This window comes from Notamacropus eugenii, chromosome 1, assembly GCF_028372415.1.
Source record: "Notamacropus eugenii isolate mMacEug1 chromosome 1, mMacEug1.pri_v2, whole genome shotgun sequence".
Lineage (NCBI taxonomy): Eukaryota > Metazoa > Chordata > Mammalia > Diprotodontia > Macropodidae > Notamacropus > Notamacropus eugenii.
In genome coordinates, this window is record NC_092872.1 from 12,965,832 (window position 1) to 12,988,957 (window position 23,126).

At 37.7% G+C, this 23,126-nt stretch overlaps 1 protein-coding gene across 4 annotated transcripts in view; it reads right to left on the minus strand.

The window, feature by feature from the left end:
* The window catches only part of LOC140533818 (KAT8 regulatory NSL complex subunit 1-like), a 139,572-nt gene that overhangs the window by 76,477 nt on the left and 39,969 nt on the right, over positions 1–23,126 (minus strand). For all 4 annotated transcript variants that reach the window (XM_072654115.1, XM_072654105.1, XM_072654094.1 and 1 more), the window contains one exon: positions 5,132–5,290. In XM_072654115.1, coding sequence (XP_072510216.1) covers positions 5,132–5,290 — 159 coding nt within the window. The remainder of the gene's footprint in view (positions 1–5,131; positions 5,291–23,126) is intronic.

The window sequence follows — 23,126 nt, forward strand, 5'->3', positions numbered from 1 at the left end:
ATGTCTTGCAAATGAGACTCTTGTCAGAGAAGCCTACTACAAAGATTTCCCCCCACCCCAATTACTTGTTTCCTTTTTAATTTTAAGTACCATAGATTTATGGGAAAACCTTTTTCATTTTACATAATTAAAATGGTCTATTTTATGTTTATGAATGTCTCTAACACTTTGTAAGTCATGAACTCTTTTTTCCAAAGATTTAAAATGTAATTTTTTTCATATTCTCTAATTTACGATGCGACCTTTTGTATTTTTGTTCTGGATCCACTAGGTTTACAATCTTAGTCTGAGCCTAAATTCTGCCAGGTTAGCATCCAGCTGTTGTCAAAGAGTGAAGCCTTTTCTCACTCACTACCTGGGTTCATCAAACACTATTCATCTGTGTTTCTTAGCTTCTGTATGTTGTGCTCCTCTCCTCTCCCACTGACCAGCCTCTCTTTTCTGACCAGTATTTTTAATGATTACTGCTCTAGAGTACAGCTAACTCTCTGTCCTTCCTACTTTTCTCCATTATTACCCTTGAGATTCTTGATCTTTTGTTCCCCCATATAATGATCAGCATTTATATAAGTGTTTAAGACTTTCAAAGCACTTCACATGTTATCTCATTTGATTCTCACAACAACCCTTTTGCAGCAAGTGTTACTATATCCCCATTTTGCAAATGAGGACACCGGGGGTGGGAAAGGTTAACTGACTTGTCCAGGGTCTCACAGCCAATAAGTGTCTGAGGTGGGATCTAAAATTGCTCTTTTTGATTCAAAGTCCAGTACTCTTATCCACTATACCTCTTTGATGCCACATGAACTGCATTTTTTTCAAGCTCTTAAAAATTCTTTTGGTAGCATAATTGATATAGCACTGAATAAGTAAATTAATACAGACAGTGTCATTTTAATTATTTTGGCTCAACCTACCCAAGAGCAAATAATGCTTCTTCAACTACTTGGGTCTATCTGTATTTCTGCCAACTGTTGTAGAGTTGAAGTCCTCCATTTCCCGTGTGCGCATTTTGATAGTTAAAATTAAAAATATTTATACTTCTGTAGATACTTCGAACAGAGTTTCTCTGTACAGCTCTTACTGCTGGGTTTTGCTAGTAATATACAGGAAAGCTAATGATTTATGTGGATTTATTTTATATCACGGAACTTTGTTGAATTTATTTTGAAAAAATGTTTTAGATAATAGTTTTTCATTGTTTTCACTAAGTAAATCAAAATATTCTCTACAAAAAGTGATCATTTTGTTTCCTTTCTACCTACACTTATTTTGATTTGAAGAATTACTAATGAAAAGACCATAACCGAGTAGCAACTGTGAAATACAAAAAGAGAAACAGAGGAAGGTAAATAAATTTCATCAGTTGGGAGGGATTAATTGCTTACATATTATTAGGGGAAAATTAGGGGAGAAGAAATTACATCCTCCAAAAACCCTAATATTCTGAAGAGTTACTGAGAAAGTTAAGTAGGCCAGGGAGAGGACCTGGGAGAGGTTTTACTCTGGCTTGATAGTCTTAGAAAAAGAAAACGGAAAGCAAATGGGTTGGAGGAAAAGGAAAAGAGGAGGGAGGAATTCTTATATACTAGAGGAATATAAGAAAAAGAATATATCAAGATGGAGATGGAGGTGGAGAAAATAGGCACCAAATAAACCTTCCATCCAATTCGAAGAGGACAAACTGTTGAACTTGTAAGTGTGCACATTCACACACAAAGAATGTGATGCAGAATTTGGAGCTATGCCCAAAGGGCAACCAAAGGGTACACACCCTTTGATCCAGCAATATACCACTAACAGGTCTGTATCCCAAAGAGATCATAAAGCGAAAAGGACCCACATATTTATAGCAGCTCTTTTTGTGGTGGAAAAGAATTGGAAATTGAGGGGATGCCCATCAACTGCGGAGTGACTAAACAAGCTGTGGTATGTGAATGTAATGGAATACTACTGTGCTAGAAGAAATGATGAGCAGGCAGATTTCAGAAAAACCCGGAAAGACATGAATTGATACTGAATGAAGTGAGCAGTAGTTGGAGAACACTGTATACATCACATTATGTGATGACTGCTCTTCTCAGCAATACAATGATCCAAGACAATTCCAAAAGACTTGTGATGGAAAATGCTAACAACATCCAAAGAAAGAACCATGGAGTCTGAATGCAAAGTGAAGCAGACTATTTTCACTTTTCTGTTTTTTTTTTTCTCTTGGCTTTTCCCTTTTGTTTTCATTCTTCTTTCACAACATGATTAATGTGGAAATATGTTTAACATTATTGCACATGTATAACCTATATCAGATTGCTTGCTGTCTTGAGGAAGGAGTGGAGGGAAGGAGGCAGAAAAATTTGGAACTCAAAATTTTACAAACTTGAATGTTGAGAACTATCTTTACATGAATTGGGGAAAAAATACTATAAGAAAAAAGGTATGATGCAGAAATACATTGAACAACAGGAAAATGTGTGGGTACAGGGAATCAGTTGGGTAAAATATATGAAGGGGTAAGTCATTAGCAAAACAAGAGGTGGTTTCAGAGAAATGTGGGAAGATACATGTAAAATGAGCAGACCTAGGAGAACAAATGATACAATAATAGCATTATAAAAAAATTTTTTTCAAACATTTCAGAACTCTAATCGAAAACAATGTCCAGCTAAAATTCCAAAATACTGAAAATGAAGTGTGCTTTCTACCTCTTAGCAGCTGATGGGCTCATGTAGTTAGACACGGCCAGTGTGGCAATATGTATATTTGTTACAAGGTCTTTATTTTTCTTTTTTCTCAATGAGGGGTTGGGGAATGGGGAGTTTGGCAAGGAGAGGGTAGCAAATTAATAAAGAAGGAGAAAGAAAAGGTCACTAAGGTACATTTTTTAAAATGCAGAAAAGGAAATTCAAAAACAATAATGGACCAAGTAGTAAGGCTTTGAAAGTCAGAGGTTAACTATTACATTTTCAAAGAAAAATCAAGCTGTATATAAATAAGATATGAGATTTCATGTTGCAACCCATTTTTTCCTGTTCCACCATGTATATGGAAATGACTATTTTATTTGGGCTTCAGAACAAAAACAAATTATGTTTCCTAGATGAAGAGAAAATGAGGGATACATAGATATCTCTAAAACTCCTAGGGTGGCGTAATGTTAATGGGAGTTGAGGATCTTCCCTGCCCATTAATAGGCCTCACATGGATCCCATTAAGGGAAGCTTACTTATGGGAAGCTTTTTTGTAGGAAAGTTTTCACACCTTTTGCTAATTTCTAATTAGGCACTAAGATTGTGATGCATTCTGGCTCTGATGAGTGTATATACTCTGAAGTGAGGTTTTGCTTTGGGGGTTTTTGCTTATGAGAAGGACATTTGATTCTCTGAGACTCTGAGCAGCTGTATGTTCAGAACCCCCAACTGCTCAGAATTAAAGGCTTTCTCAATCCAAGGATGTATGTTAAAGCACATAGCAATACTGCTTTGATTCAGGCAGTAGAGTCCTGTCTGTTGGGCTTTATTTCTCTGCTTATATTTTCTCTGAAGTTCAGAGTGCTGACTGAGCCCCTGAACCCAGTGAATGTAATTAAAAAAAGACTGTTGACCCCTTAAGATAATTATCTTTCCTAGCAAAGCAGATCTAAGAACCTGTGTATTAGAAATTTTACATAATGAATATATAATTCGGAAACTCTTTACTTTAAATGCTAGAAAAGACAAAAAACCCCCCCCCAAAATTAGTTGTTTTTATCAAATGTTAGGCACCTAGGTGGTGAAGTGGGTAAGAACACTAGATGTGGAGTCAGAAGATCTGAGTTCAAATTTTGCTTCAGACTCTTACTATAGATAGTATGACTCTGGGCAAGTAACTGAATCTCTCTGCCTCATTTTTCCTATGTATAAAACAGAGGTAATAATAGTACCTACCTAACAGAGCTGCTGAACAACAAAACAGTATCTCTACAGCATTTTCAACTCTTTAAGTGCTATATGTCAGTTAATATAATGATACCATCATCATCATGATAATCCATCTAAAATTCTACTCCAGGCCCATTTGGAAAAGTTCAGTTCTTTTTATGCTTTAGTTTTCGCTGTCTTGGGGATATCTGCCAAATACTGAAAGGTGGATTATTCAATATCACTACCATGAAACCATTATACAATTATTTCACATGCATTACTATCAATACTCTCCAATAAATTCCACGCGACTGACACATACACATGAAATAATATACCACAGAGGAGTCAGAGGTCAAGAAGCTCTAAATAACCAGTGGTGATAAAACAGCAGGGTCTCAAGCTCTTTTTGTAAAAAAAAAAAAAATAAAATAAAAAAAACACACAACAACAGTCAGTCTTTTAACAGGTTACACAGTCCTACATAAGGCATGGACAGAGTATTCTGGTTATGTACCTACCATTGAGCCCCAAGACCTACTAGCATGAAACCTTGCTTTTGGTAGAGGTTAAATAAATATTTGTGAAAACAAGTACAAGATGAAAATGATATCACCTGCGAATCCGAAACAAAATGAGTATTATGATTCAACAGGGACTGCAACCAGTAAATCCAAGAAGCAGACGGCAGATTTTTCTGTTTCCACAACAGAGGAAAGGAGAAGACTACTATACTAAACTAAAATCAAAACATCAAAAAAACTAATTCAAAAAATACCTCAGTTCTGTCATTTCAGCAATACAACTTTCTTGGTGCGAAATCAACCAATATAACACAAAGAAAGATTAAAATTTAATTAAAATGAAAAATTAAGTCTGTGATTTAGGCCTCTGAAATTGATGATACAGATTTTTTCTGGAAGATAACACCTTGGCTTGATACAATGGAAGTTTCAAACATTTTCCCTATTTATTGATTACCTGTATTTGCTGAAACCGGTTTAATGTTTTTCTGGTCAAGCTTTATTTTCTAAATCTTAAGAGATCTGTATAGTATAAATTAACACTGTAAGCTTATTTATCCCTGTAAGTGAATGAAGATAATGTACAAAAAGCTCCTCTACTAATTCCTTACCGCAATTTATAGAAATCTACATCTAGGGATCAACTTCTTTCTTTCTGAGGAGGAAAAAAAGTCTGACTGCAAGGAGAGAAATTTTTCCTTTGTATACCTGTTTATCCACATCATGAAGTTCAAGAGAATGACTGCACGGAGCAGAATCAAGTCTCCAATTCCCTTTGGAGTTTTCCACCTTCAAGGAATCAGTCATTCTGCACTGCTGTTTTAGCAAATCTTCAGGCTGGGGGGCTTCACCAAGAACCACTGGGCCCTGGAAAAGAAAGTAATCACAGATTTTCAGAACAAAATAACATCTGAAAGACAACAGGATAAACAGACATAAAATGAAAACACCATCAAGACACATTTACTTAATTTTTTTTTTAAACCAGGCCCTTTGCAACTTAGTTTCTCTCATAAATTGGGACCCACTGGTCAATTTGTCACTAAGTCTGCTATTTATATAGCATTCAGTTTTTTCAGATATATAAGAAAAGGGATTTTCAACTATATGAGATTAGAATAAAGAAAATTAAATTATTGTGCAAAGAGAAAGAGCAAGGCAGACATAAGTACATTCTCTTACTAAACTGACTAGATGTAATATACAAATGACTGTTCCTGTTTCACAGCCCTAAAAAATTCCCTTCTGTCCTAAATACAAAATTTCCTTCCTGCCTGTCCCAGTATTACTTTAGACATCAATAAAACCTGGAAAACCGCCACTAATCTTGTTCCTCACTTTTCACTTCACCCTAACTTCACCCTAGTTCTAATACAAGGCAATTAAATAACAGTAAAGGGCTGGAGACAGGAGTTGAAAAAACTCATTATAAGGTTTGTCTTCACATTAGAGCTCCAATTACATTCTTGTAATTTCTAATAGCTGATTCTACCTCGTTTCATCCTTCCAGAACTACACAAAACCAATAAAACTATTTTTCCAAGTCTTGTCTTCACTAGGCCTAACATATCATTTTTAAAAAGTCAATTTCATGAAATGAATTTTGAGCCTTACAATTATGGCAATGTGCTCTTAAAATGTGGCACCAAGAACTGAATGTAACACTCCAGATGTTATCTCCCACTGGTCCTACTGACACCTCTTCTCTGTATGTCATGTTTCTCTTAGCCAATCAAAACTCTTGAGTTTTTTTCCAAAGGACCTACATTTATACAATTAGGGACCTCTCATCATATATAAAAATATATACACATGCATGAAAATCCTTGGTTATTTTAACCTAAGCATAAGACTATGTTTCTCTCTAATAAATTGCATCTTGTTAGCTGTGGATCAGACTGTGAAGTTCCTTCCTTGTAGACTGTGAAACTGTTATTGCATTCTGATCCTGTCACCTATTATATTAATTATCCGTATCAGTTCTGTCAATTTCTTCTTATGTATCTGTCCAAGTAAATAAAAAAAAAAAGGAAGTGAATAAGACAGGGGAAAGAACAGATCCTCTAGAAATTTTTCAGGGGAAGGACTGCAGCTACCCAAAGCTCATAGTTTATCTAGCTCAATACAAGAGAACATTAATCAGATGCTACTTCCACTTGAAAAAAATTCATAATTTATCACCTGTCATCTTCTTCTTCTGAACCTACTGCTGACTCACTGGTACAAGACTTTATTTGAAGAAAGACCTTTTTTCCCTGGTTTTCCCTAATTCCGCCTTGAAATCTACTCCAACTTGTTCTGAAATTATTTGCCTCCAGAAAAGATTTTAGAAAGGAGAATTCCTATCATCTTGCTGTTCAGGGTCCTGGCTCCAATCAAGCTCTATTTGAATAAAGTTCATATAGTTTCCATTTTTATACTTTGCTGTTGATGTAGCTTTAATAAAGAAGAAACACTAGAGAGAATTATCATGAGATCAAGAGGAATTTTGCCCTAGTAGAACAATTTGTGATTTATACGATTTATATATTTATAAAGAATATATATAGACTATATATTTACATAGAATACATATAGATTATATATAGAGAGAATACATACTACTATTTTCCACACATATATTTAAAGTTAATTTAAAGGAATGGAAGAATACAATCTACTATTACAAGTTACCCAATAGGTATTGCAACAAAAGGGGAGAAGAATCAATAAACTCAGGTGTTCTGAGTTCTGCTTCTGAAAAACTCATAAGAGTTTTTATCGTTTACCTCTTTATTAACTATGATATTTCATCAATGACCTCTTAGGGGAAGCCAAGTAAAGACATACAACAATTTAAAACTTTCCCTCTTCCCACTAAGGTACATAATTACTATGAAAACTTTTATTTTTTAGTGTAATTTTTATTTTATTTTACTTTTTACAATTATTTTCTCTCTTTCCTTCAAGGCAACTAGATAGTACAGTGGCTAACAATGCTGGTCCTGAAAGTCAGAAAACCGGAGTTCAAATTCAACTTCACACACTTCTTAACTGGTGAAATCCAAGGCAAGTCACTTAACCTCTGTTTGCTTCAGGTTCCTCTTCTATAAATGAGGTTAACAATAGCACCTACCTCCCCCAGTGCTATTGTGAGAATCAAATGAGACAGTAAATGTAAAGCACCATGTAAATGCCTGGCACACAGTATGTAGAATATAAAAGTTGTTATTATTATCATCATCCTATCTCCCTCCCCCAGGAAAAAAAGGCTCTTTTAATAAATTTGCAATGGCAAAGGAAAAAGAAATTCCCATACTGGCTTTGTCTAAAAATGCTACGTCTTATTCTCAATCTTTGATCTATCACCTCTCTGTCAGGAGGCAAGTTTATCAATGGACCTCTGAACAGTAGTCACTGCATCAGTCACAGTTCTTAAGCTTTCAAAGTCATTTCTCTTTATGACATTGTTTGGCATGTAAATTGTCCTCCTGGTTCTGATGGGGTGCTTGGGTGCCTGTGCTTGGACCCCAATTCCAAAATCGCATTTCTCCCTAGCCTGACCCTGGAGTTTCTCCCCAGCCCGAAAATAGCCTGCCCTAGGAAAACTTTTATCTCCCTCCGTGATACAGTAACCAGCTGCACCCATAGAATTTCTTAGTTCTAATCATGTGTACTGGCTGAACTGGCTGTATATAGGATCCTAACGACATTTACTACTCCGTGACCAATCACAGGTACCCTAGACTTAGATGTATGTGTACTCCCTTACATTTATCTTCTCTAACAAGACACTGATGAGGGCAGCCTGGTATCACTTAGTCAGTCCTATTTCTTTACGTAAGTCACTTTTCAGGCCTAAAACCATACCTCCCTGTGGCCTCTCCGTGGACTATTTCCTGATGTACTCTGGGTAAAATACCTGCAGAGTACATATCAGAAGTACATGTTCCTTTAAGAACTAACCAATTCTTAACCACTTCCTAATTCCATCTTGAATCAACTAAGTAGCATGTTTGACACATGTCTTACTACAGAATATCCTACATAAAATTTAGATGTACCCCTCTAATGTGGCAGGTTCCCTAGGAATTCTTGCCTGCTGAAAAGTGTAATAAATCTTTACCTTGACTTCAAGAATGCCTGAGTCTGTGAATTGATTCCAGGCAGCCCATGACCTGTCCCTGTACTCCAGGCTTTGGGAGATTTCAGAATTTCATCCATCCTATCCTCCCACTTTCCAGCTCTCTTCAGTTTTGCTCACTTTATTTTGAATCCAATCATTTGGATCTCCCAGGATTCTCTTAAACTGTTCCATTCTTTATTTCTTGCAATGCATTAGGACTCCCTTAATTCATAGACCATAATTTGTCAAGTCATTCTCTAACTTTAATAGGCTTTCCATTTTTCCTTTAGTTTTCAGTTCTCTGTCAACACAAAAAGATGCAGCAGAAATATTTTTGCATACATACATCTTTCCCTTCTCTTTGATCTCTTTAAGGTCTCACGCCAGTAAGTGGTATAGTTGGATCAGAGTTTGCATAGAATAATAACTTTTGGGAACACAGTTCCAAATTGCTTTCCAGAATGGCTGGACTAATTCAAAGCTCCATCGACAATGCAGTCATGTGTTTTATTTCCTTAGTCCCTACAATAATTGTCATTTCTTCTTTTAAATCATCTTTGCTCATCTGGTATGATGTAGAACACCTGTTATTTTTTAAATTTATATTTCCTAATGATTGGAGAACTTTTTTTTAATATGGCTATTGAGAGATTTCTTCCACTGAACAGTGCCTATTTGTATCTTTTCAACATTTGTCAAATGGGGAATGGATCCTAGAAAATTCTTAATGCTGAACTCTTGGTACCTCCACAAGAAAGAGAGAAACAAAGTTTGGAAACAAAGCTCACGCTGGCCCTTTGGTGTTATTGTTGAGAGGCTCTGTTCCCAGCAGGAAGCCTGGGGGTTAAACAGCTCAATCCTTCTTCTCGAGTCAGGCCTGCAGAATGGAGCTTTGTTATTTTTTAGGGTTGTGACTTCTCCGATCAGACATACTCATGGTCAATCAGATGTTTAGCACACAATCTTTTCTTTTTCCCAACAGGCTAAATGAATTTGGAATTGTGCTATATTCTGTTTCTTTACATTTTACTGGCTAATCAAGGAACAGCTGAAAGTGTAACTTTTTGTCTCTAATAATTTGTGCTGGCAAATAAGTGAAGTCAATCATTATTTTCCTGATTCTTTTAAGAAACAGTTACTCAGTTATTGAGTGCCTCTACTGTGAAACATGGTGCTGGATATTATGGGGTAAACAAAAAGGAATGACAGTGCCTGTGTCCTAAAGGTACTTAAAAACTAGCTGGGAAGTTGAGATCTATGTAAAAACGCTCTCACACACTTTCCTTCTCTGTTTCTCTCTCTCTCTTACACACACACAGACACGGTAGAGTATGACAAGTGAGAAGTCCCATACAAATGCAACCTTTTTCATGCCCTCTGGTAGACAGCAAAGGTGTGCTGTCAGATTTGTGTGTGCTCATCCTTCATTGCTGAAGAAGACCACACCATCAGAGAAATGATGACATGACTTGCACTTGACTTTGTTTTGAGTGAGGGCGGGCTATGTAAGGTCATTAACCTCACTTCTCCTCCTAAGCCACCTGGATCCACGGACCAGATATTCATCAGGATGCTGTAGACCCAGTCAGACGTATCTAAATGAGCAAGAGCAACATAAGAGAGGGCTATTATCCTGCTCACTTGGGTATCATTTCAACTGTGGAACTGCTTCTGGCTCCTCTACCTCCAAAGAGATACAGAAACCCCTGGGAATCAAGTCTGTTTCCTTCAGAGTACAGACAAGAAAAAAAAAAGATTGCTGCAAAGAAGGAGGACAAATGTGCATGCACAGAAACAAAAGCATCTACTGTACAAATACTGTGACAGGAGACAGGGAGGGAAGGCTAGTTACACACAACTAGGTGGGATAAAAATCCCCAGAATGCTCAGAAAATGCCATCAAGACAGGATCCTCTCTGGTAAAATTCCCACAAAACCTGCAAGGATAACCATCCAGCCAACAACAGTAACACATAACGTGCTGAGTTTTGTAGCTTTAGCCACTCTATGGTTTTTAACAGGTAGTTATAGCTGTGAATTTGATGCTTGGGCAACATTCCTGGGCTTTGTTAGAACTGAAATGTCAGGACTGCTATGAATAAACAAAGAAAATCCTATATTGTGTAGCTGGAGGTCAAGAGAGCACGTGAAGATTATAATGGCCTAGCTAAGTTAGGTGTAAGAAATTAATAAATTTGGATATAAAAAGTAGTTATAACAATGTCAAAAAGCAAAATTTTCTAGAAGTCTATTCAAACCATCATTAAAGTGGTTAGGTCTTATTCCTTCAAACTTAAGATGGTTAAGAGAAAAATATCTTTTCAGTTAAAATCAACCCAATTGTAACTCTACTGTTCAGTGAGGAAAGGCAGGGGGAATCTCACTAGAGGTAATACCATTATACTTAAAGATGTTATAAAGACATTAAAGCCAAGAGGGCTGCTCAAAGAGGAGGCAAACAACTTAGCTCCCAGATATCTACCTTCCAACAAAAATCTGAAACTCACAACACATTTAGATCAGGAAATCCAACGAAAACTACACTAAGCACTTCTCTTTCTAGAACTACATAAAAAAAGCAGTAGGAAATGGGACAGGAGCTCCCAGCAAAGCCAGGGTGAGAACCTGAGCAGACACCGGTGAATTCTAGCACCAACAGAATACATAAGAAACAGCTGTAATATACAAAGTTCCGTGTGCAGAGTCAATAAGATCAGATGGTTCTCTTGAGTGACCCTGAAAGTCCTGGGGAGCCACAGCAACCAGTGTGGTACAGAAGTACTCAAAGCAGGATACCTTAGGCCCAAGACCTTTGAGTTCTATCCTGGGATGATAAAAAGGACCTTAAAGATCCAGGCTTTGAAATGTGAATGGCTGGGGAGTGGGAGAGGTTGCTAACTCCATGAGGTGCTGGTCAGCCCTGAAACTCAGGGGATCCAGAAGAACATCAGGCACAGTCATTCATTTGGCCCAAAAGTGTAGCAGGGAGCAGAGTTCTGATCTGACACAAAGCCTCAATTAAAAAACTAAAGCTGGAGAGATAAGCAAACCAAAGACGGACTGACTAGCATTAAAAACAACCTCCTCCTAAAACTCGTAGAGCTAGAAATTCCCCCACAAAGAGAGAATAATTTCGTAATAACTGTAATCAGAGACTCACAGGAAAAAAAAAGATTTTCCACAAAGATTAAATAGCTAGAATAAACAAAGCAAGATATCTATCTATATCTATAGCTACATCTTCCTCTCCATATATACATACATACATATAATAAATACTATGTAGTAATTGTTTCTGTTTTACCCAGGAACCCCGAGGGTCTTCTCCTCCCAGTTTGACTTTTTTTTTTTAATTAAAGGGTCCATCCCTTGAGCAACTACTTAAAGAAGCCTATTCATGGACTGGGTGTGTCTCACTCAAAGCGGGAATGCTCTATGACCTTAGCCTGAAAGGGCCAGGGTCTCCCATGGCATCCTGGGCCATCTCCAGCTGTTCTGATGAATATCAGGCCACTGGACCCAGATGGCTCAGGAGAAGAAAGTGAGGTTGGTGACCTTGCACAGCCCTGCTTCACTCAAATCAAAGTCAGCTGCAAGTCATGTCATCATCCTGATGTCATGGTCCTCTTCAAGAACGAAGGACAAACACAACAACATACATATATATATGTATACACACATATATGAGATAGAAAGAAAATAAAAGTAGCATGGAAGAAAAACTGGTAGAACTTATCCAAGTAAAGGATTTCCTGAAAACAGACTAGACAGAAATCAATGACTCTAGCAGATGGCAAGAAATACTAGAGGAAGACTGAAAAAATGAGGAGAAAAAAAGGAAAAAACTGAATTTATCCGAGTTAAAACAAGTGACCTGGAAAACAAGTCAAAGAGGAATAACTTAAGAATCACTGGACCCAATGATTTAATTTAAAAAAAAAAGCCCATATACTTTATTTCAATGAATCTTAAATGAAAACTACCTAAACCTATTATAACTAGAGGGTTATAAAGTGTCAACAAATCACTGCCTAAGAGAAACTGAAAAGGAAAAGTTCCAGGAAAGGCACAGGCAAAATGCAAAGTTCCCATGTCAAAGAAAAAATACTGCAAGGACCTAGTCAGTCAATAAACATTTATTGAGTACGTACTATGTTCCAGGTTCTGTACTAAGTCTATTTTCACAGGAAAATAAACATGACAAAGAAAATCAGTCCCTGTCCTCAAAAAGCTTACAATCTAAGAGAAGACAATACGTAAAGCAGAAGTAGTAAAAGGGATGGGGAAAAAGTATGATGGAGAAGTCCAGAGGACTGAAACTAGGTGGGAAATGAAGATATGACTGGCTTTGGTATCCCCCCTCAAATGGAGGTTCTGGGAAGAGTGCTCTACCCTCCATTCAGAGGCAGAGGGTAGCAAGCAAGTGTGAGTTCCAAAGTTGAAAGGATTTTGCAGGATGAAGTTCCTGGGGCATATCCAAAAGAAGTGAAGCTGGGTGGGAAAAGAGTTCAAGTACCAAGTAACCACAATCACCATTACACAAAACTGTACAGTGTCTACTAAAAACGACAGGAAATCTTGGAATACAAAAAGGCCAAAGACACTGGCCCACACTCTTGCAAAACTGAGTGTGATCCTCCAGGAGGAAAAAAAGAACCCTTAATGAAGCAGAAGATTTTCAAGCATCTCTGACGATTAAAAAAAAAAGACCAGAGCTGAGCTGGAACTGAAAAATAGGAGATGAGCAGGAACTTAGAAAGATAAACACGAAAGAAAGCTATTGATAAATGGAAGATGTGTGATGACCATAGTGCTAACATTCATGGGTCTCTTAAGAATCGTATTGTCTTCAAACATAAATGAAGAAGTTAAAACAAGAACAAACAGAAGTCTTGGAGGCTGACTAGTTCTGTTTTGAGGATCTGAAAATGGTAGATCAATAGAAGGGGGTGGAAATTGCTATATCTAATAACTAGAAGAGGCTATATGAACATGGAGGGAAGGGTGAAAGGTATGAGTATCAGATGAAATTCAAGATCATTTGAAAGATAAAAAAGGTTTTAACACACACCAACAATGTATGTGCCGAAAGACATCACATTCAACAGGGAAACGTGAGGTGTGAGAGAGGATTAAGTAAGAGATAATACTAAGGAGGGAACAGCTGGCAAGCAAAACAAACTTTTTGATCCTTAAGGAGGAAAAAAAGAAAAGCAAAGAACTAGAATCTAAGGAGGTGCCCTTTGATTCTTTTTAGACAACTGAGGAATGCTGGAAAAGTTGTGGCATATGAATATAGTGGAACACTATCAAATTTTAAGAAATGACAAAAAAAGAGATGATTTCAGAGAAATTAGGTAGTATGAATGGATGTAGAGTGAAGTTAAGAGAATGTATAGAACAATTTATACAAAGATAGCAACACTTTAAGGAAAAACAACTCTGAAACACTTAAGAACTCTGATCAATGTAATGGATCAACCATGTCTCCAGGGAATTTATGATAAAGCACATTATCCATCTCCTGACAACGAGGCAATAAACACAAGGTACAGAAAGGGATATACATTTTTGGATACAGTCACTACTATTTCCTTGAATGTTTACTTGTTAAGTTTGGTTTTTTCTTTCTTTCTCTTGATTTTTACTTGGGAAGGGAATGGGAGGAGGAAGGGGGGGGGGGTTAGATGGCAAAAAGAGCATTGAAACATTTCTTAAAAAAATACTTAATAGAAGGAAAGAAAAAAGCAGAACAAATTTCAAATAGATGAAACCGTACATATTTTAAAAGCAAGTAGTATGAAATGGAGACTCATTGTTTTACGCAAAATGCCCTTTGGCATTTTGTTTAGAGAAACTTTTTTCTGTGTTCAGAAAAAAGTAACACACACATGCACGCACACCCACACACTACACACACACTACACATGCATGCACACACCCACACGTGTGCACACCACACACACCCTCACGCACATGTGTGCGCGCGCACACACACACACACACACACACACACACACACACACACACACACACACACACACACACACACACACACCCACCCACCCCTCTCCTGGCTGCCTTCCTTATCATACTGTTGACTGTGCTCTGTCAAGCACCAGCCGTAGATCATTCCCACAATCTGTTGCCTTCACTTCTACACACACATTGTACAAAAGGGGAAAAAAACCATGAACTTCTTACTGTATTCACTGCATACTTATGTTACTCAATCTCAATGGCTCTCATTACTGCTGGACAATTCTTTTATATCCCTTATCAACTCATTATCTTACTTTCCTCTGAAGCTCTTTCACATCTTTTATTGCCTTTTAAAACATTCCATAGGAATGTCTCAGCTGAGAACCTCACCTAATAACTTACAAAAAAAGTGAGGTCGCATACCATAAATGTGCTCTTCCTGCCTCCTCATCTCCTATCACTCAGATGCTTTTTGGCACTATTTCCTTCACCTATCTCTCACACAAAGAGGTGACCTTATCTTCACCATGGAAAACCCCTTTACTTGCACAGTGATCCCACTCCACCCCATATCTTCTCCAAGAGATACTCCCCACCTATCATCCCCACCTGTCACTTACCTTCAGTCTTTTCCTGTCTACTGGCTCCTTCCTTAATGCCTACAAACATGTTCATGTATCTCCCTCAAAAAACCTTCATTTGATCTTTCTATCCTCATTAACTGTAATCCCACATCTTTTCTACTCTTTGTGGCTAAACTCTGCAAAGGCCATGTATAATAGATGCCTCTGCTCCCTCTCCTCTAACTTTTCTTAACCCTTTACAATCTGGCTTCTCATATCATCATCCCACCAAAGCTACAAATTATCTCTTAATTGCCACATTCAATGGCTTTTTCTTAATTCACATTCTCCTCGACCTCTCTGCAGCCTTCTCTTCTCTCTAGGTTTTTTGGGCTGCCATTCTCTCCTAGTTCTCCCACTAATTATCTGACCCCTGCTTCTCAGTCTCCTTTGCTGAACCCTCATCCAGGTCATACCCTCTTAACTGTAGGTACACTACAGGACTCGGCCCTGGGCCATTTTCTCTTCACTCTCTGTTCTACTTCACATGATGATCTTAAGATTTCCATGCATTTATTTATTACCGCTATGCTATGACTTTCAAACCTACCTATTCTTCCCAAATCTGTCTGCTGACTTGGATCTAACTCCTGTCTTTAACTGCCTTTCAGACATCTTGAATTAGATGTTCAGCAGACATCTTACTCAACATATCCAAATGAAACTCATTATCTTTCCCTCTACACTTCACTATTACTGTTGAGGATAACACAAACCTCTCAGTCCCCCATGTTGGAAACCAAAGTGTCATCCATGACTCCTCACTCTTTCTCACTTCCCATATTCAATCTTTTTGCGTAGGCTGTTGACTCTATGTTTGCAGCATCTCTTTCATATAACTACACTCCTCTGGCATTGTTATCACAATGGTAAGGATCCTTATCACCTCAGGCTGGGACCATGCAGTAGCCTGCCAAAAATCATTCCCCACTTTAGTCTATTCTTTATGTATTTTAATAAATCTTCCAAATAGGAACTACCAATATACTAAAAGTTAACCTCTGATTTTTTTGTTTCATAAATGCAAGTGCAGTACTTTATTATCTTTGCTCTTAAAGATGACAATACTGATCATTAAACAGTAAAATAAAAGCATGGTAATATAGCTGATTTCCAACTAAATTTAATTATCAAAAAATAATACACCCAATATACATAATATTACAGAGAAAGCAAAAGTGAGACTTTGGATAAGAACAAGGGATCCATGTGATTTCATTTTATAGAGCAGAGCTATTTATTCACAGCAGAATACCGTTTTCCCCCATCATATTCGATCCTTTGTCCTTATGCAAAATCCCTAGAGGTGAAAATGGAATTCATTTTTTTCCTATTAATTTTTAGTTTTCAGCATTCACTTCCATAAGATTTTGATTTTCTCCCCATTTCTTCCTTCCCCCAGCCTCAAGACAGTGTGCATTCTGATTACCCCATCCCTCAATCTTCCCTCCACTACATCACCATTCCCCTCCCCATTGCCTTCCTTTCAATTTTCCTGCAGGCAAGATAGATTTCTATATTCCATTGCCTGTACATCTTATTTTCCAGTTGCATGTAAAAACAATTTTTAACATTCATTTTTAAAACTCTGACTTTCACATTCTCTCATCTCTTCTCTCCCTACCCATCCTCACTGAAAAGGCAAGCAATTCAATATAGATTATACATGTGTAATCATGCAAAACACTTCCGTAACAGTCATGTTGTGAAAGACTAACTATATTTCCCTTCATCCTATTCTGCCCACCATTTATTCTATTCCCTCCCTTTGACCCTGTCCCTTCTCAAAAGTATGTGTTTCTAATCACCCCTCCTCTCATTTACCCTCCCTTCTATCATCCCCCTCTCCTTATTGTGAGATATAAAGATTATGTTTCCACAAAGATGAAGGAAAGGGGTTTTTCTTTCACGCTTTGCTGTAAAGAGTTCTCAGAATAAGGGGAAAAACAGGAAACCAATCATTAGAAACTGGTCTCAGGGAGGCCTGAGATTGGGACTGGGTAACTAGGTCAGCCAGGTTTCAAGCACCCATGCTTAATTGCTTCATGAATATTAACTTCTTCCTGGGAAGAGCTGAAGCCCATTTACATGCATATGCAACATATGTGGAGGGAGGGACAACACATGAAGGGGGGGTAATATGAAGTAGGCATATCAGAAGTTGTATACCTCAAAGCACTCAGCTAACAAGGAAATGAGGGAGGGACTTTATGGTTTGGGACAGGGATTTAAACAGCTAGCTTTCACTTTTGTACTGTTTTGCTGTGCAGATTTAACATATAGTCAGGAATTTTAAGGAAAAGGATGAACTGCTAACTTCTCTCACAGCAGGAATATGATGTCCTTTAGTGGCTTTAGGTGTTTACAGAGCAGGACTGAAACCCAGGAAAGCCTCTAGGGATTAGGAGGAACTGAGAGACACAGCAAACTTTCAAGGAAGCTTGCCTTTTATGTCTTTCACTGCATACTGTTTTAGAAAAAACCTGCTGAAAGGTCAGTGTATTACATTGGCATTTTTTCCTCCACTGGATGTCTTGTGTCATATCTATGCTGGCTATCAACTGTAGCAGTAAGGAGTTAACAAGGGTCAGCTTTTCAATACCGTGAGCTTATTACCGACCATTCTGAGATCTCCTTGAATATAATTCAGATAATATAATCTACAGGATCCTGTCCCATCACCTTTATGACATGTTTAAGGAACACATACTTACCAAAGAAATAATTGAATGCACAAGGAATGAAGGAAAAAAGGGAAGGTGAAATTTCAATGAAGATTTTTCAATTATAGAAAAGTAAAAAGATTTTGTGAAGACTGAGTGCAGCCATAATAATAAGAAAATACTCAAGGTTTCTTGCCTTTTAGTTTTCATTCAAATTATTAGTCACTGGGCAGGTAGCTTGAGTCCCTCTTCCTTCTTTTTGTATCAGTTTATCTGGCTTATATTTCTCATAACTCTTCAAATTCACTGTTACTACCAGTGTAAAAATATTCCATTATATTCATGTACCACAACTTGATTGGTTTTTTCCCCAACAGATGGGCATTCTTCATTGTTTATATTTCAGTATATATTTATATCACCAAAAAAAGGCAGCATTATTTCTAATATTAAGAAGTTGCAAGTACATCATGAATATCCAATGACTGGGAAACAAATGAACAATCTGTGGTATATAAATGCAATAGAAAATCACTGTTCTAAGTAGCAAGTAATGTGAAGAACTGTGATAGACATAGTAAGATATAAATGACACTGACACAGAGAGAAGGAAAAGAAAACTACAAGAATAACTTTAAACAATGACTACAGTAATTTATGTAAACTGGACAATAGTGGGCCCCAATCATCAAGTTTAAAGCACATATCCTCTTCTTTAAAAAAACAAAACAGGGCAGGGCCAAGACAGTGGTGTAAAAGCAGGTCCCTGCTAGCACTCTCCCCCCAAGTCCCTCAAAAAGCCTGTAAAAAAAACAACTCTAAACAAATTCTCAAGCAGCAGAAGCTGCAAAATGATGGCTGAAGCAAATTTCCAGCCCAAGAAGGGTCTATCACACTGTGCTGGGAGCAGAGCACAGTTTGGCACAGTCATGGACAGAGCTGGACCAGGCCTTATGGGACTGAACTGCTGATAGCTGCTGTGGTTTCCAGACTTCTCAATCCACAAATGTCAAGGACAGCTTCAGAAGTCAGTGGGAAGGGTCTCTCCTTTGCTGAGAGGGAAGCGCAGCCTGGTCCCAGAGTGAGGACAGCCACCGCTAAAGCAGAGACTGCTTCCGGACTCCTACACTTAGCACGAAACTCAAAAGTCAAGTAATTGGCTGGGAAAATGAGCAAACAGGGAAAAAGAAACAGACTATAGATTCTTACTTTCTCAATGAAGAGATACTGTCCTACATCACTGGTGACAAGAAAGATCAAAACATGCAACCAGAAGAAGACAACAAAATCAAAGCTCCTGCATCCAAAGTCTCCAGGAAAAATATGAATTGGTCTCCATGGATAAAGGATAAAAAGGATACTGAAAATCAAGTAAGAGAAGCAGAGGAAAAAAGAAATGACAATGATGCAAGAAAATCATGAAAAACTAATCGACAGCTTGCTAAAGAAAATGCTGAAGAAACTAACACCTTTAAAATTAGATTAACCCAAATGGCAAAAGAGGTCCAAAAAGCCAATGAGGAAAAGAATGCCTTACAAAGCACAATGGGCCAAATGAAAAAAGAGATCCAAAAACTCACTGAAGAAAATAATTCCTTCAAAATTAGAATTGAACAAATGGAAACCAATGACTTTATGAGAAATCAAGAAATTTTAAAACAAAACCAAAAGAATGAAAAAATAAAAGACAATGTGAAATATCTCATTGGAAAACCAACTGACAGGGAAAATAGATCCAGGAAAAATTTTTTAAAAATTACTGGACTACCTGAAAGCGATGATAAAAAAAGAGCCTAGAGATCACCTTTCATGAAATTATCAAGGAAAACTGTCTTGATATTCTAGAACCAGAGGGCAAAATAAATATTGAAAGAATCCACTGATCAACACCTAAAAGAAATCCGAAAAGAGAAACTCCTAGGAATATTGTAGCCAAATTCCAGAGTTCCCAGGTCAAAGAGAAAATATTGCAAGCAGCTAGAAAGAAACAATTCAAGTATTGTGGAAATACAATCAGAATAACACAGGATCTGGCAGCTTTTACGTTAAGGGATCAAAGGGCTTGGAATATGATATTCCAGAAGTCAAAGGAGTTAGGATTAAAACCAAGAATCACCTACCCAGCAAAACTTAGTGTAATACTTCAGGGGAAAAAATGGTCATTCAATGAAATGAAGGCCTTTCAAGCATTTTTGATGAAAAGACCAGAGCTGAAGAGAAAATCTGACTTTCAAACACAAGAATCAAGAGAAGCATGAAAAGGTGAACAGGATAGAGATATCATAAAGGACTTTCTAAAGTTGAACTGTTTATATTTCTACATGGAAAGATAATATTTGTAACTCTTGAGACTCTTCTCAGTATTTTGGGGGATTATACACACACACACACACACACACACACACACACACACACACACACAGAGAGAGCACAGGGTGAGTTGAATAAGAAGGGATGATACCTAAAAAATAAAATAAAATTGAGGGGTGAGAGAGGAGAGGGGAAAAAGGAAGCTTACTCTCTTCACATTTGGCTTAAGGAGAGAATGACACGCTCACTCAGTTTGGTATGAAATGTATATCTTGCACTACAGAAGGGCAGGGGAGAAGGAGACAAGTGGGGTGAAGGGGATGATAGAAGGGAGGGCAAATGGGAGAAGGGAGTAATCAGAAGTAAACCCTTTTGGGGAGGGACAAGGTCAAAAGAGAGAATAGAATAAATGCAGAGCAGGATAGGATGGAGGGAAATATAGTTAGTCTTATACAACATGACTATTATGGAAGTCCTGTGCAAAACTACACATATACAGCCTATATTTAATTGCTTGCCTTCTCAGAGGGGATGGGTGGGGACGGAGGAAGGAAAAGAAGTGGGAATTCAAAGTATTAAGAAAGAATGTTGAGAGTTGTTTTTGCAGACAACTGGAAAATAAGAAATACAGGTAATGGGGTATAGAAATCTATCTTGCCCTACAAGAAAAGAGAGAAGAAGGGGATAAGGGAAGGGTAAGGTATGATAGAAGGGAGGGTATACTTGAGGGAAGATGTAATCATAATGCAAGGTGTTATGGGGTGGGGGTAGGGGAGAGATGGGGAGAAAATTTGGAACTCAAAAGTTTGTAGAAATGAATGTTGAAAACTAAAAATAAATAATAAAATAGTTTTGTTTTTTTTTTAAAGAGGTTGTTTCCTTTCCCAGAATCACAAAATATTTTCCTGGGGGTCAAACTTTCCAAATTTGAAAAGAACAATGATGAGTTTCCAAAGACCTTGACTGTAGCTCTAAGTATGCCAGTAGAAACTTCACTGAACTGGTTTTCTAGGCCTGTAAGATGAAAAGACTTGACATGAGCTTTAAGTTCCTTTTCTAACTCAAAATTCTAATTCTATTTACACACCAACGAAACCAATTCAAACTCTCACATGTATATATAGGGCACCAAGGTTGTGAGCCTGGATGACTGAGAAAATGGTGATCCCCTCTACAGTATTCGCGAAGTTCAGAGATAAAGATGAGTTCTATTTTGGATAGAACTCTTCTCCTCTCCCTCCCCCCATCCCCTTCATCTTCAAGGAACTGGTGAGACTTAATTCCCTCCACATGACACTGCAACATCACTGCCATCCTTCCCAAACCTCACTGCCTCAACTCACTGACTAGGGAGGAGAAGTTGGAAGATTCTACTTCCCTATCACCTTTTCCAAACTCTCCCTCAACTGTGATCAGCACTCTACGAACCTCTGAGGTTCACTCTTATTGAGTGATAAATTGAAATCTGCATGTACCCATCCTCAGGGTATTCTTTGTGTTGCCTCAATGAGTTCAGTATTTGGCTCACAATTCCCCTTTCTTGATCCCAACTTTGGCTTTCACAAGAGGACCTTCAGCACCATCCACCTTAGCTAGATGCAGGAAGAGTCACAGTCACACCTTTAATTTTGCCATTTTCAAGTATTCCACTTCATTAAGAATTCTAAAATTCATTTATCTGATCACTTTCTGTATTTCCATTCTTCTCTATGCCTTAATTCTCTCTAAACCTATTCTTTTTCTTTAATGAGATCACTAATCTTCTAGCCTTCAATAACTTTCTAGGCCATTACACCCTTCTCTGTTAATACTCTCCTTTCTTCCCAATCTTGACCCCCTAAATTATCTAGCTTAAAACTATTTTCTACACTTGAATCACTTGTCCCATTACTTGGGTTATTCCCAGCTACTTCCTCTGTTCACAAGTATTACAAAAGGAAGCTTGTAACTCTTAACTGGATCCAATACAAACTTCTGTTCTCTTACCTCAATTTGTCCTTCACAATAGCTAGGAAGTCCTTTTACTTTTCTACAGGTGACATTCTAGCTCACCAGAAAAGCTTTTACAAACCTAAAGCCCTCCAACATTAGCCCCTACACCAATCCTCCCAGCTGAAGATCTTTTAGGGTTTAGTAGTTTTTCAGTTAAGTCCAATTATTCATGACCCCATTTGAGGTTTTCTTGGCAAAGATAATGGAGTGGCTTGCCATTTCTTCTCCAGCTCATTTTACAAATAAGGAAAGAAACTGAAGCAAACAGGGTAAAGTGACTTGCCCAGGGTCACACAGCTAGTAAGTGTCTAAGACCAGATTTGAACTCAGAAAGAGGACTTCTTGATTCTAGGTCCAGGATTCTGTTCAATACACCACTTAGCTGCCCTGGAATTTACTTAATACTTTTCCAAGAAAATTGAGGCTATTTGTCACAAATTCACTTTTCATAATCTCAGAAAGACTGAACTGAATATCCCCCACCACTTCTTTTGTTCTAGACTCTCAGAAAAGGAAAGTCTATCTTCTTGCCAAGGCCAGCTCCTCTAAATGTGGACATCATGCCATCCCCTATCATCTTCTCCAGCAGACTGACCCCTCTATACAAGCTCTCCTATTTTACTGGTTTCTTTACTGTAGCCTACAAATATGCCCATGACTTCCCTAGTCTGAAAAAATCCTCACTGAAGTCTACCATTTCCTTTACATTATTGTCCCGTAGTAATAATACATAAAGTATCAGAGTTGAATCTGGGAAGACACTGAATTAGACACTGATTAGCTGTACGACCCTAGGCAAGTCACTTCTTTGTGCCTTCTTTTCTCAACTCTAAAATGAGAGGGCAGGATTCTGTGGCCTCTAAGGTCCCATGCAGCTCAAACTATGTATCTGGATTTTAGCAATTAGTCAGCAAGCATGTATTAATTGTATTACTATGTTCCAAACAATGTGCTAAAGACCTGGGATATAAAGAAAGGCAAAAACATTGTAATCTTACATTCCCTAAAGGAAAAAAAGAAAGCATAAA